We start from the raw sequence: 16,270 nt of genomic DNA, 5'->3' as shown, positions 1-16,270 counted from the left end.
AAAAGGAAAATAGATGCCTATATTATTGGAATGTTTGTATTAAGTTATATAATTAGAGATAGAAAGAAATATTGCATAGTACTGAAGTGAAGCTCTTTAAAACTGCTGCTAAAGAATTTAATTATAAATCATTAAAAACTTCAGTAATAATGAAATCCTCTTCTGGATGAGGACCGGTTTCTTAAAAAACCAAAAGCACCAGAGTGTTTTTCAAACTAACAGCATGTAATTATCTCTTAAACAGAGGCATGACTAATGTTTAAAGATTCCAAAGCAACTCAAATTGTTAAAAAAAAAAGGGGGGGGCAGTGGGAGGTGGAGGCAGGGGTCTGCAGAAGCAGAAGCTAATCTTGCCTAATAATCACCAGGTCTTTAGATATTTGCTTTGCAGTTGATACAAGGTGGTACAAAGACATTTCTGACTTCTTTACTTGTAAGCCTAGCATTGAGTACACCACTGAGTTCAGACATTTGCTTAATTTACTGTGGCCTTTCTGCATTGTGCCAGGGGTGATGAGACAGTGACATAACAAGCTTTGCAGCACAGTTGTTCTCAAAGGGCTTTGAAATTACTTTTAAAAAGGACAACATAACATTGTGTCCAGTTTTATGGAACTGGCAAGTTTGAAAAGCAAACCGATATTTTTCCCCATGTATCCATGGCGTTTATTCTCAGATACCTTATATTTCACTATGGCAGCTAATATCATAAATAGAACCCCCAACTTCTCAATCATCAGCATTGTTTTTATACATGTTTTAAATTGTCTCTTCTTTATACAACAGAACAGACAGCTGTAGGCACATATTAATGCGTGGATTCCAGGATCCTACAATTTCACTGTCACTTATGAATTCCAACCCACTAGTGAGCACACAGACCTCTTGATACTGTGCAATTACCTAATGGCTTCAATGTGTTTTGAATATGTTACATAAAGAGAGGGCTCCCACAAGGCCTTTCTGCTATCTACATTATTTTTCCATCCTGAATCTTACAATGTTGTGTTATTTCTATCCAGGATGTCTTGTCTGCTGGCCATGCTGTTCTCCAGAGGGCTGGCATCTGAGTGGTTGCCTCTGGGGAAGAAATGTCTTTGAATAAACAATTGTGCAAAAATTCTTTGATGATAGTTTCTCACATACTCTTTCAACACACTTATAGAAATAGACTATGGCTAATGCTATCTTCAGAACACATTTTTAATCCAAATGTATGGTGCTACACTGGTTACTTTGATGATAATTCACACAGTTGCTGGTGCATTAGATACACAGGTTGTATCTTACTCCATTAACAATTTTATAAGGAAATTTTTGGGGGGAGTGGAATTTAAGTACATGTTTTGAAGGTGATTTTAAAGTGGTTTTATAAGGAGAAATCTTTTTGTTTTATACAGAAATTCAGGAAGAATTCATATATTCTAGATATATAGTAATATTCTACTAATGTTGAAAAAAGCATGAAATCATATAGCAAAAAAGAAAACTGTTAGCATCAGTGAATACGAATGCATAGTAGGCAACAAAACACAACAAAGGAACATAGTAACATAATACAAATACCAGTATTTCAGTGAAAATTGGTAACTAAAAGCAAACCACAATAATAAATACATTTGAATAAACCTATACTAATACAAAGCACAATTATCAGTAAAAATTGGTACAGTGCAAACAGAAAAATAAATTTGAATAAACTCCTGTCCAAGTCCTCATGAAATACGGACACGAATTTCAAAGCTGTACAAAACATGAAGCAAAAAAGTTGGAAGAATTTCCAGTGTCATTCTCATACATGTCATAAAAGCAGTAAGCAAGAGAAGAGAACCATAAATTCTTATGTGAACTAGTATTTCAGTGTATGTTGGGGTCATAATAACAAGCAGGGAACATGCAAACACAATCATAAGGTTTGAATCTTTATCCTTAAGACCTCAGAAATCACCAGTCCCAAAGCCTGACTTTGCTGAAGTGACTCTGCTGAAATTCAGATTTTAAAAAATTATAGGCAGTTACTGCATTTTCTTAGATACCAAGTCTCTGGACATATCTTGCTTTTTATGTATTTTTCTATATGTTTTGAAATAATGATTTAAAAAATTATTGCTGTGTTCAAAAGTCTTCTCTGAAGATCTGTTTTCCGTATTACTTTGCTAAATCCGTAATGTTCAGTTTGAACCTAATGCTATAAAATGGGTTATGGGCAATCAGTCGTACCAAATAACTCAGACTACCTCTGACCCACTAGCTACGAGGCCTCCATTGCCTTTTTCGATGTTATTTTGTGTTGCTGCGTTTCACTACTAGAGGCAGCAGCAACATCACTATCTTTTTGAACTTGAGTCGTAGTTACCACACCTTACCCACTTCTATACACTTGTCCTAAGGTGGGCACACTAAATACAGAACAACTTTTGGATACATTTTCTGGAGGGAATACATCTTATAAAGCAGTAAATATCCACCCTTTCCCCCATTATGACCCTATATATATAAAACCGTGAACCATGAACAGGACTTAAAGGCATCAGAATACATGAACTGGTTATGTGAATAGGGTGTAAAACATTTGTATAGCATTTAATATCAAGAAAGCTATTTTATAGGTGGAAGACAAGATAAATAAGTAATTGGAGTGAAGATAAGAAAGATCAGCCATAGGAGATTGGGCAAGGAGTATCGTTCACCCTGAGAAAAGTGGGTTTCAGGAGTAATTTAGATGATGGGAAAGTATGTAATAGCTTTATCACTGGGGAAGAAACAGAAGAAATCAAAGGATGTTTTATTTTATGGCATGGAGGACTGGACAGGATTTTTAAAATAATGATGAATTTGCTTTTACTTGTAGAAATAGATGAAGAATTCATCAAAAACTTGAAAATACTAATTCCTTGGCTACTTAGTCCTGAGAGCCTAGACATTAAAGAGATCAATGGGAACAAAATCACCTGCCGAGGTCTGGTGGAGTACTTCAAGGTATCACTCTCATTTCTAGAGAATTTGTGAGTACTTAGATTTGACATGATTGGGAATGCAGTTCCTGTTTTAAACAACAAAAAATTATAGACTTTGTAATATAGGGGCAAAGGCATGAGGACTATACAGAAATGATTTTTAAAAAGATTAGACTCCCAAGAGGAGCTTGCTTTCTGAAATTATTTTTTGAGAAAACTCCTTGAGGTAACTTTACTATCGCCTTTCATCTTGAGGGAAATATATTTTGAAACATAAATGTATCCAGGAGTTGGAAAAGTCTATCTCTTTTTGGGGGAGGAGGTGTTTCCCAGGGTTCATACCACTTAGTCTTCAGTCATGACCTGTACTGAATTTCACCTTCATTCTGAAGATTTTCCCTAACGGGCTATACTTGGCCTTCCTACTGGAGAAAATTCTTCCACACTTCCTGCTCTCTGCACCAAGGGCCAATTTGAAGTGGAACTATTTTAATTTGCATTTACCTATTTACCTCAGGGAGCCCCAAATACAACACTTTTTTTTGTAACCAACACACATATATAGTGGATTTCAGTTACCAATATAATTTTTGGATTGATGCTCCAAAGACTAAAATATCAACTTTTAAAATCCACGTTTTGTCATTTAAAATGTGGTTGTATATCTCCTGTGTGATTGTTTACCTTCACCACTCTCAGCAATAAATGACATGTTATTTATCTAAAATTTGAATTCTTCCTGTGCATAAAACACTGTGGAGGAGCTTAGAATTTAGTAGGAGACTCAGGGCCCTTGAACAGATCTGTTCCATAAAGCTTGTGGCAGCAGCAGGTACAAATTCCTGTGAGTAACTGAAAAAGAAATGTTACTCTTAGCAGAGGGATCTGAGAAAGTTTTAAAGGAGGTGGTAGCGAGTTAAGCCTTTAAGAAGGGTGGGATTGGCAAGTGGAGATGTGTGAAAAGGACCTTTCAGGAAAAGGGAACAAGAATTAAGAAAGAGGGAATTAAAGTATGAGAAAGAGATAACAGTTCCTGAAACTATCAAGACCTTATTTATTTTTTTGAACCGTCAAGACCTTCGACCTTAGAATACAATTTAACAGGCTTAGAGAAATATTGAATGCAATTACTTGAACATGAGTCTTTTTCTTTTTTTCTTTTTCTCTCTCTTTTTTTTTTTTTTTAGGCTTATATAAAGATCTATCAAGGTGAAGAATTACCACATCCCAAATCCATGTTACAGGTATTTATCCATTAGGAGGCTTGACATTCTAAAACATACTGTCACTAAAGCTAAGCTAACGATATGCTCCAATCTGGCTGTTGGAAATCACCAAATAAAAATAGTAGATGGAATGACTTATTGGAAGATTATTTTTCTAGTAACTACCCATTTGTGTGTTCATCTAAACATTTTCACATACACATACAGCAGCCTCACTTATGCTGATATACAAGAGTCTGCATTGTCTTTGTACTAAATGTGTTTAGAGAAGACTCAGACTGTGGTTTAGATTCACACATGTAACAAGAAGTAGAAAAGCAGGTTTTAAACAAGTGGCCTCTATACTTAGAAAAGGAAAAACTCACTTTTTCCATACTTATTTCTTAAATTTCTTAAGTTCTTGATGGTTTCTTTTTGTTATCAGTGATACATTGTTCTATCAGTAATCCTTAAAGTTGACATATTTTTATATATATTAGTATATATAAAATGTACTATATATTATTTCCCATGTGTTTGGATTTATAGACCCCCCCCCATATTTGGTGAAAGGCTTAAAAATATTTATAAAGAGGAATAATCTTCTAAATGAAAATTCATTTTAGAACTATGGTTTATTGAGTAAACTATATTTTATGCATTTTGAAATTTTAATTTTACTAATTTTAAAAGATGTAGTAGAAATATTTCAACACTTTTCAAATTATGTGATGACCTTGGGTTCTTGCGTATTTCTTGCACATGATGCTCATATATGAAAACTGCCTGTGGAAGTTTAATAAAATATGAATTCCATTTTACATCATATTTTGTACTTTGTCCAAAGGCCACAGCAGAAGCTAACAATTTAGCAGCCGTGGCAACTGCCAAGGATACATACAATAAAAAAATGGAAGAGGTAAGAATTAAATAGTATTTTAAATGATGTTTTAATTAATTGATTGATTGATTGATTTTTGGCTGCATTGGGTCTTCGTTGCTGTGTGCAAGCTTTCTCTAATTGTGTCGAGTGGGGGCTGTTCTTCGTTCTGGTGTGCGGGTTTCTCACTGTGGTGGCTTCTCCTGTTGCGGAGCAGGGGCTCTAGGCGCGCGGGCTTCAGTGGTTGTGGCACGTAGGCTCAGTAGTTGTGGCTCGCGGGCTCTAGAGCGCAGGCTCAGTAGTTGTGGCGCATGGGCTTAGTTGCTCCACAGCATGTGGGATCTTCCCAGACCAGGGCTCGAACCCATGTCCCCTGCATCCCCTGCATTGGCAGGCGGATTCTTAACCACTGCGCCACCAGGGAAGTCCCTTAGATGATGTTTCAAATAAAATCAGTATTTCTTCCATGAGCTCATTCTTTTTTCTTCCAAGTTACACTGTATACACACGCAGAAGTGGCTTTGACTTATTCTTTCTCAAACTATGTGTATCACATTTCTTTTTATGGTATTCCTAAAATATTTTAAAAACCAATCAAGAAGAGAACATGATGTTTGCACAATTTAAATGTATTTTAAATGAATTATCTCTTTATAACACACACATTTTGCGGGGGTAGAGGGGTACAGATTTTCCCACTATTTATAAGATCTAGTGGCTAAAATAACATATGCTACCCTCTCCACTATACCTCCCTACATTCCACAGTCCAACTTCTATCTTAAATATAAAAACCTGTTAGAAAAAAATAAACTGCAAGGACCAATATTTCTAAGTACTATATTTCCTCTTTTTAACTTTCTGAATTAGGGGGCATCTAATGATTATGGTGCGTATCTACTAATGTGATGAGTTTTCTTTCCACTGAAAATGTTATAAAATCAAAATTGCATCCAAAATTGATAGAGTCTTAGAATCAAGGGAAATACAGTATATGGAATGGTGTTTACAACATAATTAAAGGGGAAGTGGAATGAGTCTCCTTTATATAGTTAAATCACAAATAACTGAAGTGAATGGTATGGGTAACTGAGATTTCCCATGTAACTTTTGAAAAAAAAGTTGAAAATTTGGTTCAAGAACATTTAATACGCTTCCATTTAGTCTCTTGAAGAAAATACCGAATGGGCTCCAAACAAAACTCAGTGAAACTGCTGAAGGAAATGTTTTTCGCAATTTTACTTTAGGGCTTTATAGAATTGCTCATTGTTTTAAATTAAACTTCATTTGGTCAAAATTAGTTCAGTGTAGTTAGAATAAATTTCCTACAGGAACTTGACTGTAAGTAGTTTTCTTAAATTTGGATTCATTCTATGAATGAACTGAGTTTGCAGTTCACCTCCTCATCTTGAGGAAATTGGATTAAGTCATGGATATTCCTTCCCATGTCGAAAAGAGAATAAAAATTAAGAAAGGCTTTATATAAGTCACCTATAAAGTACCAGTCCCACTTATAACCCCGCCTGATAGAAATGGAGTATGGAAAGATGTGGGTTGACAAAACATAATGCAGGCTCCTTCTGATTAGTAATGTGTTCTAACAAATTCAACTAGCTAAGTGCAAAATTGTGATACAGTTGCTAGTTGTACTCTGCACTGCATGAATACTTCTCTATCTGATACAGATCTGTGGTGGTGACAAACCATTTCTGGCCCCTAATGACCTGCAGACGAGACATCTGGAACTTAAGGAAGAATCTGTGAAGCTATTCCGAGGGGTGAAGAAGATGGGTGGGGAGGAATTTAGCCGGCGTTACCTGCAACAGTTGGAGAGTGAAATAGATGACCTTTACATCCAGTACATCAAGCACAATGATAGCAAAAATATCTTCCATGCAGCTCGTACCCCAGCCACACTGTTTGTTGTCATCTTTATCACATATGTGATTGCTGGTGTGACTGGATTCATTGGTTTGGACATCATAGCTAGCCTATGCAATATGATAATGGGACTGACCCTTATTACTCTGTGCACCTGGGCATACATCCGGTACTCTGGAGAATACCGAGAGCTGGGTGCTGTAATAGACCAAGTGGCTGCAGCCTTGTGGGACCAGGTAGGAACACTTAATTCTCTTCAACTAAATGCAGCACACATTTGAATGCTATCTATGTTCCAGACACTATGTTAGATGTTGTAAATATACAGGTGAACAGGAGACTTGGGCCCCGGTCTTCAAGAACTTTAGAATCTGTCAAGATGGCCAGATACAAACAGCTAACTATAATATAACATGTAAAGTCCTACACAACTGTTTTCCAGTCAACATTTCAATATTTTTCAAAAATACGTGGATTAGGTAGTGTTTTCACTTTTTCTTATCCTAAAAGTTAAAGCTGTTAAGTGAGAAAACACAATCAAGTTTTTATTTAGCTGATTGTGATTCGATTATGTGTTGATTACTTCATACTTACAACCTATCATTTGACTAGCACTGGCTTTGTTAGGAGCATATATAAACCACCATCTGAAGTCATATCACTGTCTCTTTCAGCAAAACCCCTCAACACAGTATCTGATCACTTCACATTGTCTCTATTTGAACTTTACATTTGTACCAGGCCCTGGCATGAGTCCAGGTCAACCTCTGGATCAGCTGCTTATGGGTCAGTTGTCCTTTATGGTCCAATTAACCAACCCAGGGTCACCATGGTCCACTGTTCAAATAATTGAGTATGGATAGGGGAGACAATTATAAACACACCTAGAATAATAATCAACTCACTGTCATTCTGGAAGTGTCTTCAGTTAAATTTAGGGGAATTTAGTGAAGCTAAAGTTGAGATTCTTCCTAAAAGTTTGGAGTTAAGACTTGTATTTATGGTCTCCAGGTAGCAAGTAATAGGTACAGTTCTCCCAGCATTAAGAGTGTAATTATACATACTCTTTAAAAGAGAATTGTAACTGATGGATTTTCCGTGTGTCTTTGAAGAATCTGGTTGAGATAAATAAATGGTAACACTACGGGAAAAGAATGAATTAAAATTGGATCCTCTGAGCCACTGCCTCAAATAGCCCTTCAACCTCAAAAGATGAAGAGAAGCTATTTGAGGTAAATCCCAAAGCCCACCTAGAATATGATGCTGAAACCTGTGATGAATATAGAATTGGGTTCTTCAAAAGATTCACATTAAATATGTAATCTAAACTGAAAAAATCTGCAGGGTTATTTGTTCTTAAATGCTCACAAATTACTACTGTAAACAAAGTTGATTATCATAATGCTATTAATGAAGCAGGATATATACTTTTCTTTTCTCCCTTTTAAACTGCCTTTGCCACAGGGAAGTACAAATGAGGTAAGTTAAATTTTTTCTTAAATTAAGAGCATGTATTTATAAACATTATGATATTTTATAAACCAAGTAGCCATTAAAGGATATCTCAATGTAGATTAAAAAATCTTTGGTGACTACAGCTCCTGTGTTCTTCTAGCACTTACAATTTTAATTGTGAATTTTGGCAATGGTTTTAAAATATTTAACTTATTCTGGACATGATTTTATCTGCATATGAAACGTAAGAATTATCATGAATATTTTTTGTTTTGTTTCCTGAATGTTTAGAAAATTTCAAAATTCTTAAGCTCCAACATTGGGCATTTTGCTCTACTGCAGAGTGAAACAAGTACAGTTACGAATCTTCAGGAAACTTAACTACTGGAGAGTAAATGGAGCTACAATCTTTAGAAGTTGTTTTTAACTTTGGCTTCTGAGTGAGTTACCTATACCACTTTAAGCAGGTTCCAGACCAGTATGCAGTGTAAACTTCCTGTAAATTAGTGTTCATTTCTCCCACTGCACATGTACAAAACTCTATATCGGAGGAAAAATCTAAGCTTCTAAGAAGAAATCACTTGTTACATAAGAAAAATTATCTCTGTGGAATCATTTAGGTCATTATCTTCAGGAAGCAAGACTGATCTTCAACAACTACAGAGACAGCACATAATTCTTTCCTCAGTTTCTGCTGTTATATATAACTAGATTATGTCCTCCAATCAAATACCAAGGATACATTTAATATTTACAAGTCAATAAGGAATTATTTTATGTAAGATTCAGTAAAATGAATTCACTAAAAAGGTAAAAACAAATTTCAACTTTGTAAATCAAGCCTTAAGAAAAAAATCTAAGCTTTTAAGAGAACATGGATTAAATTGAATGTGTTAGAATCATAATAGAACTAAGGTGGCACCAATATGCATTCATAGAATTGATGATGGTACAATTCAGACTTAAGAAAATCAAAAGAAAGTAGCCATGCAGACTCAAAAAGATAAAAAATGAATGGAATTTCCTGGGAATTGATTACTATTTAAGGATATCAAGCTTTTATCCAACTTTTAAAAATATTCAGACTTTTTACAGACTTCAGAATTACATCAGATAAACTGGTCTTAACTGAGTGTTCATTATGAGAAAGTCAGAGGAGGTAATGAATCTTAGACACTAGCTGAGGGGAAAGAAAAGAACATAAAAATATTTATGGACACTTACATAAAGCAATAAAAATTCCTATGATTCAAACACAAACAGACAATGACAGAGGTAGTTTTAGTGAAGAAAGACTTTCTGAGGTAACGTTTCTGAATAACATTTCGTAAGATATGAACTAATTAATGGAAACAAGGCAAGAGAGCATGTTTGAGAGAGCCCAGTGTGGCAGGGGAAGGGGTAACACACATGCTTATTTGCATGACCATATCAGGAAATCATGGAGAATAAAAGTGGTCCCTTTTTGAAAAACCTATCAGGAAGCTCCAATAGCAAGTGGTCTACCTATGTATAATAAAGTAGCTATTGGCAGTCAGAAGTTATGAGCTCCTATAATTCCTCTAAAACTAATAATATTCACAGTATGAGTTTTCAACACACCCCTGGGGCACAGTGGTTAGGAAGCTCTGCTCCAAAAGGTGTGAAAGGTAAAAGAAAATGCAGTCTGAGAATAGGACATTTACCATGAAGATCGACCCACACATTGGACAGCTGAAAATACTTTTGCGTTCTAAGATATTAGCTATTAATGTATATCTCATACAGATTAATGATACAAGGATTCCAAATTTAGCATGCTAAATTTGATATCGTACCATAAACTAATTACACTAAAAAGGAAAAAATTTATATCTGTGTATTTAATACAATGTTTTATAATCTTGATTCTTTTATTTCTAGGCTTTATACAAGCTTTATAGCGCAGCAGCAACCCACAGACATCTGTATCATCAAGCTTTTCCTGCACCAAAGTCAGAATCTACTGAACAATCAGAAAAGAAGAAAATTTAATCCAAAATTTCAAAAATACAGGTGTGCATGACCAAACTGTCAGTTAAATATTGTTTTACATCTCCATGCAAACATTCAAAGTGCTTCCATCAGAACAGGGTAAAATACCAAGCACCTCTGAAGATTGCAAAATGGTTTAGTTCCTTTATTTCAGTGTTTAATAAGCAGATGTATGTATGCATGGTTTTATTTTGTTAACATGTACAGTTTCCTGATTTTGTCTTCAAATATGCTGTTATAATTTAAAGAATTTGTCTATTTATGATAACAGTACACGTGTTCTGCTTGAATTTACTAAATTCTACTACCGGGTTATAGTTAAACCATGTAGTAATATTACTCCACATTTGGATATGCTCATTTAATTTCTACAGAAGAATTTTTAAATGATTTCACATAGTCATTTGTTAAAACATAGCATCATAACTCAATAGGCTTGATTCAATCTATACCATCTTACATATACCATTAGCTCTTATTCTAAAAGACATATAAGAGAGCTTTTCAGTTGCTTTATCAAAAACTATATATTGCTTTTCTATCATGATTTAATATAGAATATAAACCTCTTGATCAAAAATGCACAAAAAATCACTTTGTATATGTATTTGAGTTTCACTGCATTGTATATTTTTTCATTTGGTACACAAAGAAATGTATTCATCATAGGTTTATTCTTTTAACATGTGAACTATTATTAAAGTTTACTCTGGTTCCCAATATTAAAAACAACTGAATTTGGAAATGTTTGGGAGGTGATGATATAGACTGATGAAGATTTCTATCTCTTTTTTTAAATTCAAAATGCATTTTCTTTAATGTTGACACCATTGCAAATTTAGCTTTCCATTTTAAGGAATGTACACTAAGCCCTTTTAGGTATCTTCCAGTTCTTTTAAACGAGTGATTCTATATTGTTTTTCTAATTACTAAAATCTGTAGTGGAATTTCATTGAGCTTACTTTCTAGAGGAAAAAAAAGTGTGGTAATGAAAAAAAAAGTAATGCCTCTAATCTGGGAGCTCTAAAACAGAGTAATTTCTAACTTTCTTAGAAATGGCTAAGCTTTAATTAAATGAAATGGTAATATTTAGTAAGGAGTAAAGAATGATTAAAATAGAAGAGTTGTGTGAGAGTTCATAAGATATTTAAGCTCACATCTTAGGAAAGTCTGATCACATGCCCTGCAAAATAACTTTTCCCACTGATAACATTCCATTAGTCTATTTTCATTGTGGAATACCCCTTTCATTATACTGCTTCCTTTGCCTATGGGCCTCTGAATGGAAAAATCGAATATATATAAGTGCTATGCATAAAACATGGACTCAAACGCAACACATTTAGTTTCCACAAAAATATATTTAATAAGCTTGTTATATAAAATCAAACATTTAACATTTTCAACATTTTATCAATAATTCAGATTCACTGATATCTAACTGGGAGTGCTTTATATTTTGGAAGATTACCTAAACTAAAAATTTATTTACATATTTACAACACATGTAAATATAACTGAAGAGCTATTTCAACAAGTTTTGAAATTCACAGAATTCTAGAGATTTTTGGCTAGACATGCCATAAATTTTCCTGCAATCAAACGTACTGTGCTAATTATGAACAATGTCTTAATAACTATTAAACCAAAGGAAAAAAAACTGGGAGAGAAATACTGGGTTTTAAAGTTCTGTGACAAACTCTTAGAAGATAAAAGATATGTAGAATCAATTTAATGACCAAGATTTCTTAATGAGTCCCTGATTGTCATTTTTGGCAGTTCAACCCAGTCTGTTGGGATGGCAACGTGCTATGCTGTTGAAAAGCCTCCACTGTCTCATCAGCACCATGTTACTAAATGCCATAAAAGCCCTAGTCCAAAGTAAGGAAGTACTGTAATGTTAGCAACTCTTGAGTGCTGTGCACACTTTTCCCACACAGGCTAAGGCCTTATACCTAAATTTATTCCTGAAACATTATAGACCCTTCATCCTTTCATACCAAAAAATACTTTCTCAACATGTTTTAAAAGGGTTCTTTACATTCGTGTGGGGGGGGGGGGTGACTCCATACATTACATATAAAAATTTATCACAATAAAGGTCCCAAATCCCATTTTATGTTTTGCTCTATACAATGGTAATATTTAAACCATCTAATTCCAGACAATATTCCACACTAAAGCAGTAAACGTATTTTTTTAAATACTGCATAGGTTATCTCTCTCGTTCTCGGTTTTTTGAAGAAAGGTACTGCTACTGTGAGAGTTTAACAACTGATCATTTCCTATTTAATATCTGGTTAAATGACATTTCTTGTTGCATTTGTCTCCGTCGAGAATATTCAAAGCAGTTTCCAAATATACAGCATTTAGAAGTGTTTGCCATGTTGGCTCTTAAAATGATAAACTCATTTTTTTCTCAATAAAAGAATATTTTTAATAACAAAATACATGTAAAATTAGAATTTTATAATTTCCAAAAAAGTAAGCTGCCTTTATTAACCAAAGTACTTGTTTGCAGGTTTTTTTTAATCTGTGAAAATATTTTAAAGCCCTTATAAAACTTAAATTTTATTTTTAAAAAATTAACTTAAAAATTCTTGCCATGTTGCTGGGCATACCACTGCTGTCTCTGCTTGCGATTTTCCAACTCCGTGAGAAGAGCCTGTCTGTAGGCTTCATACATTTTAACAATCTGTTCCAGTTCTTTCATGAAAAGCAACTTCAGCATTCCCTGGTATGTATCCAGGTCAGCCAGCTGGAAGAGTTCCCACTTCAGAATGTGGTCATATCTGTTTTAAAACACAATCAGACATATGTTCACAACATATTCATAAATATGTATTTATAACAATAAACTGTTCTATTTTTATAAATTTCAATTTTATTATAACTAAATAAACCATAAACTTCAATTTAAAATAACCGAGTTATTAACTGCTAGTTAAATACACTATTTTTTAGGGAGAGGAGAAAACTACTAATATTACTTCATTTCAATCTAAGTTAAAAAATACCCATTTCCATTCATCTTATGTATCAGTTATTCTAATATTAATGCTAGATAATAATGAACAAAGATTTCAAACCCCTGTGGTTCTATAATTTCTGAAGAACATATTCCATGCTATTCATAAGTTCATCCAAAGTTAATTGTCAGGAAGGTAAGAATACTTTAGACCACATTGTTCCTGCAATGAATAATATGGAAAAATAGGCAAGATCATCTGTGTCATTAGTGTTGATAAAGCTTTTTGAGGCATACTGTTTACTACAGCAAACAAGGAACTAAACAGGTAGAGGAATGAAAAGGAACCATCATTTGTGGGCTGAATAATCCTGAGGTTGAGTATACAATATTACAAACAAACAACAAAAAATACAGAAAAACTCAAGCAGAAAGGAAAGAATAAGCTGTTTTCAAAATGACAGAATAAACAGACTGTAGAAGACTGCACAATATGGGGCCGGACTCACATAAGTTTATATTTATATACAGTTCAGAAGGTTTTTAGTCCTTCTTCAGTGGTAAGTAGATCACATACTGAGATGAAGTATGCAACAAACTACTAAAGCAGTAATTTACACTTTGAATTGAAAGGGACCTGAAGACAGCACTCTACTCCAATCTTCTCATTTTATAGATGAAACCTAAAGAGGCTATATACGTATCTCTTGCAAAATTGTTTAGTGATTACAAGATCAGAAAGGCAGAGAACTGTATGGACCAAGGCACATCACAGTAATAGTTTTGAATGATAATACCTACTAAGACTAGAGAAAAAACTTGAACAAGTTTTTATAGAGCAAGGCATATACCTATATAATATTAAAGTTACACTTCTCAAATCATATTGCACAACAGACATAATAGGAAGAACTTTAATTGTAAATTCTAGTAAATTTATTCTTAATAATCATTTATAACATTTCCTACCCATTTCCTTTGTTTGGTAATTCATTTACCATCTTATTCCAAGGGGGTCACGTAATATTTTTTAAAAAAGGGAAACAGTAAACAAATACAGAGCAGCAGCCAGTATGAGCTACATACTGTGCTTGGTATGTTGACATACATTTCTGTAAAACCTGGTTATGTGTACCAGGAATACCAAAAGCACAGCACAGTACACAAAAATCATAAGGTAAACGTATTTTGTTGGATCCCAAATTTACTAATTTACTTACTGAGCACTGCAAATTTACTAAAAGATATACTTGGCAGAAAGCTTTATATTCTCTTTAGTGGGAAACTCCAACTATTTGCCAACATATATTGGAGAAATACTACAAGAAATACTCAATGAGCCTCCATGAAGAAACAATTGCAAGGTGTTTCCTAGAACCTCTGCCATTCATGTACCTTAAGATTTTACTTATTTGTTTGAAACAAATTCATAACTCCTAACAAAAAACCTTAATCTTCCCAAGTCTGAATTCCATTGCTAAGGGGCATTTCAGCAATGTCTACTGATTCAAGATACTTAAATTTATGCCAGGTGAACTATAAGAACACTAAAGCTCATGTATCATCTGGGTACATTCTAGCAAGGAAAAGAAGGGAGAAGAATATGGTAATATTGGTAAATATCAAACTTGTTTGTAACACATGAATATCATTCTGTATAAGCATTTAAGTTTTTTTTTTAAAAGGAAAAAGAAAAAAGCTTCAGACAATTTTCTGACTTCCCAATCACAGCATTTAGCATCAAGAATAGGATTTTGTGTAGAAGCAAGAAAATCAGAATATTTAGTGAAAATACTTTGGGAAGAAGAAAAAGTACTCTAAGGAAGACCACAGATGAGAAAAGTATGCAATGTGTCAATTTCCATTCCAAATCCTTGCCCCTGCTGTTTCTATATAGTGACTTCCCTTCTGCCTATGCCCGCCATTTACTTTTCTTAAGAAAAGTATGTAATTCCCATTCTTTTCTTCTTAAGGAGCCAAATAATCTGCTTCAGTTTAACTTTTTAGCCACTATACTCTAAATATACAGGTAAATCGTTCAGAAAATAGGCTGTTTACTCCAGTATCCTTTTCTCATAGCATCTCTCTTGCTATATTTTTCCTACAGCAGTATTCTATTCAAACAGTACTTATAAATAACCTATATAGGCAAACAGCAATTGCTGTAATGCTACCAAAAAACCTTGTTCACACTCCAGTGGATGCTGCCTTCAGGAGCCAAAAGTACTGCTATTCCAGCCCCGGGTATTGTAATGTAGCCCAAGCTCCCTGTGCCTGTCTTATGTAACAGTATGCCCACTCTTCCTTTCCTCCTACACCCAGAAGTGAGTCAGCAGTGATACTGCAGGATCACAGACACAGGGATAAAATAGAGTCTGTGCCACAATGCTGTTGGGGACTGGTGTTGGGGGGTGGGGCGGGCATGAGGAATAATGGAAAGTAAACATGTTCCTAATGGTCTTTTCCCGTTAAAGATTAAATCTTTCAATTTTATCCTATAGTTCAGCTTGCTTACAGGTACATGATACATTACAGACTTTTGAGAGCAAACTTAGAAACATACCTTTACTAAAATTAATAAATAAAAACTTAGAACATTATCTGTTCTAAGTCAGTTCTGGAAGTATATGCAAAAATTATTTTGGTAAGTTACTGCTAGAGATAGAAATAAAGCATTTTAGAAAACTACATAATGTCAATTGTTTGTTAAACAAAAGGAAGAAATAAGCTAATTTTTTGGATAAGTAATTGATTCTCCATTATCTAATTCATGGATAACAACTCACCTTCTGTTGATAGAACAATATTAACCATTTCCAATCCTCTTTAGAGACAAAAGTTTAGTATCAACTAAAAGGTAGACCTAGACCTCTTGTTTTAAGCAGTAAAGAAGTACTTGCTCTCTTTTCTC

The 16,270-nt window shown here is 34.1% G+C and overlaps 2 protein-coding genes across 4 annotated transcripts in view; one reads left to right on the top strand and one right to left on the bottom strand.

Moving 5' to 3' along the window:
• ATL1 (atlastin GTPase 1) overlaps window positions 1–10,599 on the top strand; it is an 86,093-nt gene extending 75,494 nt beyond the window's left edge. For 2 of the 3 annotated variants that reach the window (XM_068529754.1, XM_068529670.1), the window contains 5 exons: window positions 2,852–2,979; window positions 4,145–4,201; window positions 5,010–5,081; window positions 6,728–7,159; window positions 10,281–10,599. In XM_068529754.1, coding sequence (XP_068385855.1) covers window positions 2,852–2,979; window positions 4,145–4,201; window positions 5,010–5,081; window positions 6,728–7,159; window positions 10,281–10,391 — 800 coding nt within the window. In that variant the 3' untranslated portion in view covers window positions 10,392–10,599. Of the gene's footprint in view, window positions 1–2,851; window positions 2,980–4,144; window positions 4,202–5,009; window positions 5,082–6,727; window positions 7,160–8,035; window positions 8,121–10,280 lie in introns of those variants that run through there. The other variant, XM_068529822.1, reaches the window with a different exon arrangement.
• Window positions 10,600–11,732: 1,133 nt separating this feature from the next.
• SAV1 (salvador family WW domain containing protein 1) overlaps window positions 11,733–16,270 on the bottom strand; it is a 29,794-nt gene continuing 25,256 nt past the window's right edge. The window contains exon 5 of the mRNA XM_068545584.1: window positions 11,733–13,183. Coding sequence (XP_068401685.1) covers window positions 12,982–13,183 — 202 coding nt within the window. The 3' untranslated portion in view covers window positions 11,733–12,981. The remainder of the gene's footprint in view (window positions 13,184–16,270) is intronic.

The sequence above is a fragment of the Eschrichtius robustus genome, chromosome 1, assembly GCF_028021215.1.
Source record: "Eschrichtius robustus isolate mEscRob2 chromosome 1, mEscRob2.pri, whole genome shotgun sequence".
NCBI lineage: Eukaryota > Metazoa > Chordata > Mammalia > Artiodactyla > Eschrichtiidae > Eschrichtius > Eschrichtius robustus.
Note: the sequence above shows the minus strand (reverse complement) of the source record. Positions and strands in the feature narration are given on the sequence as shown.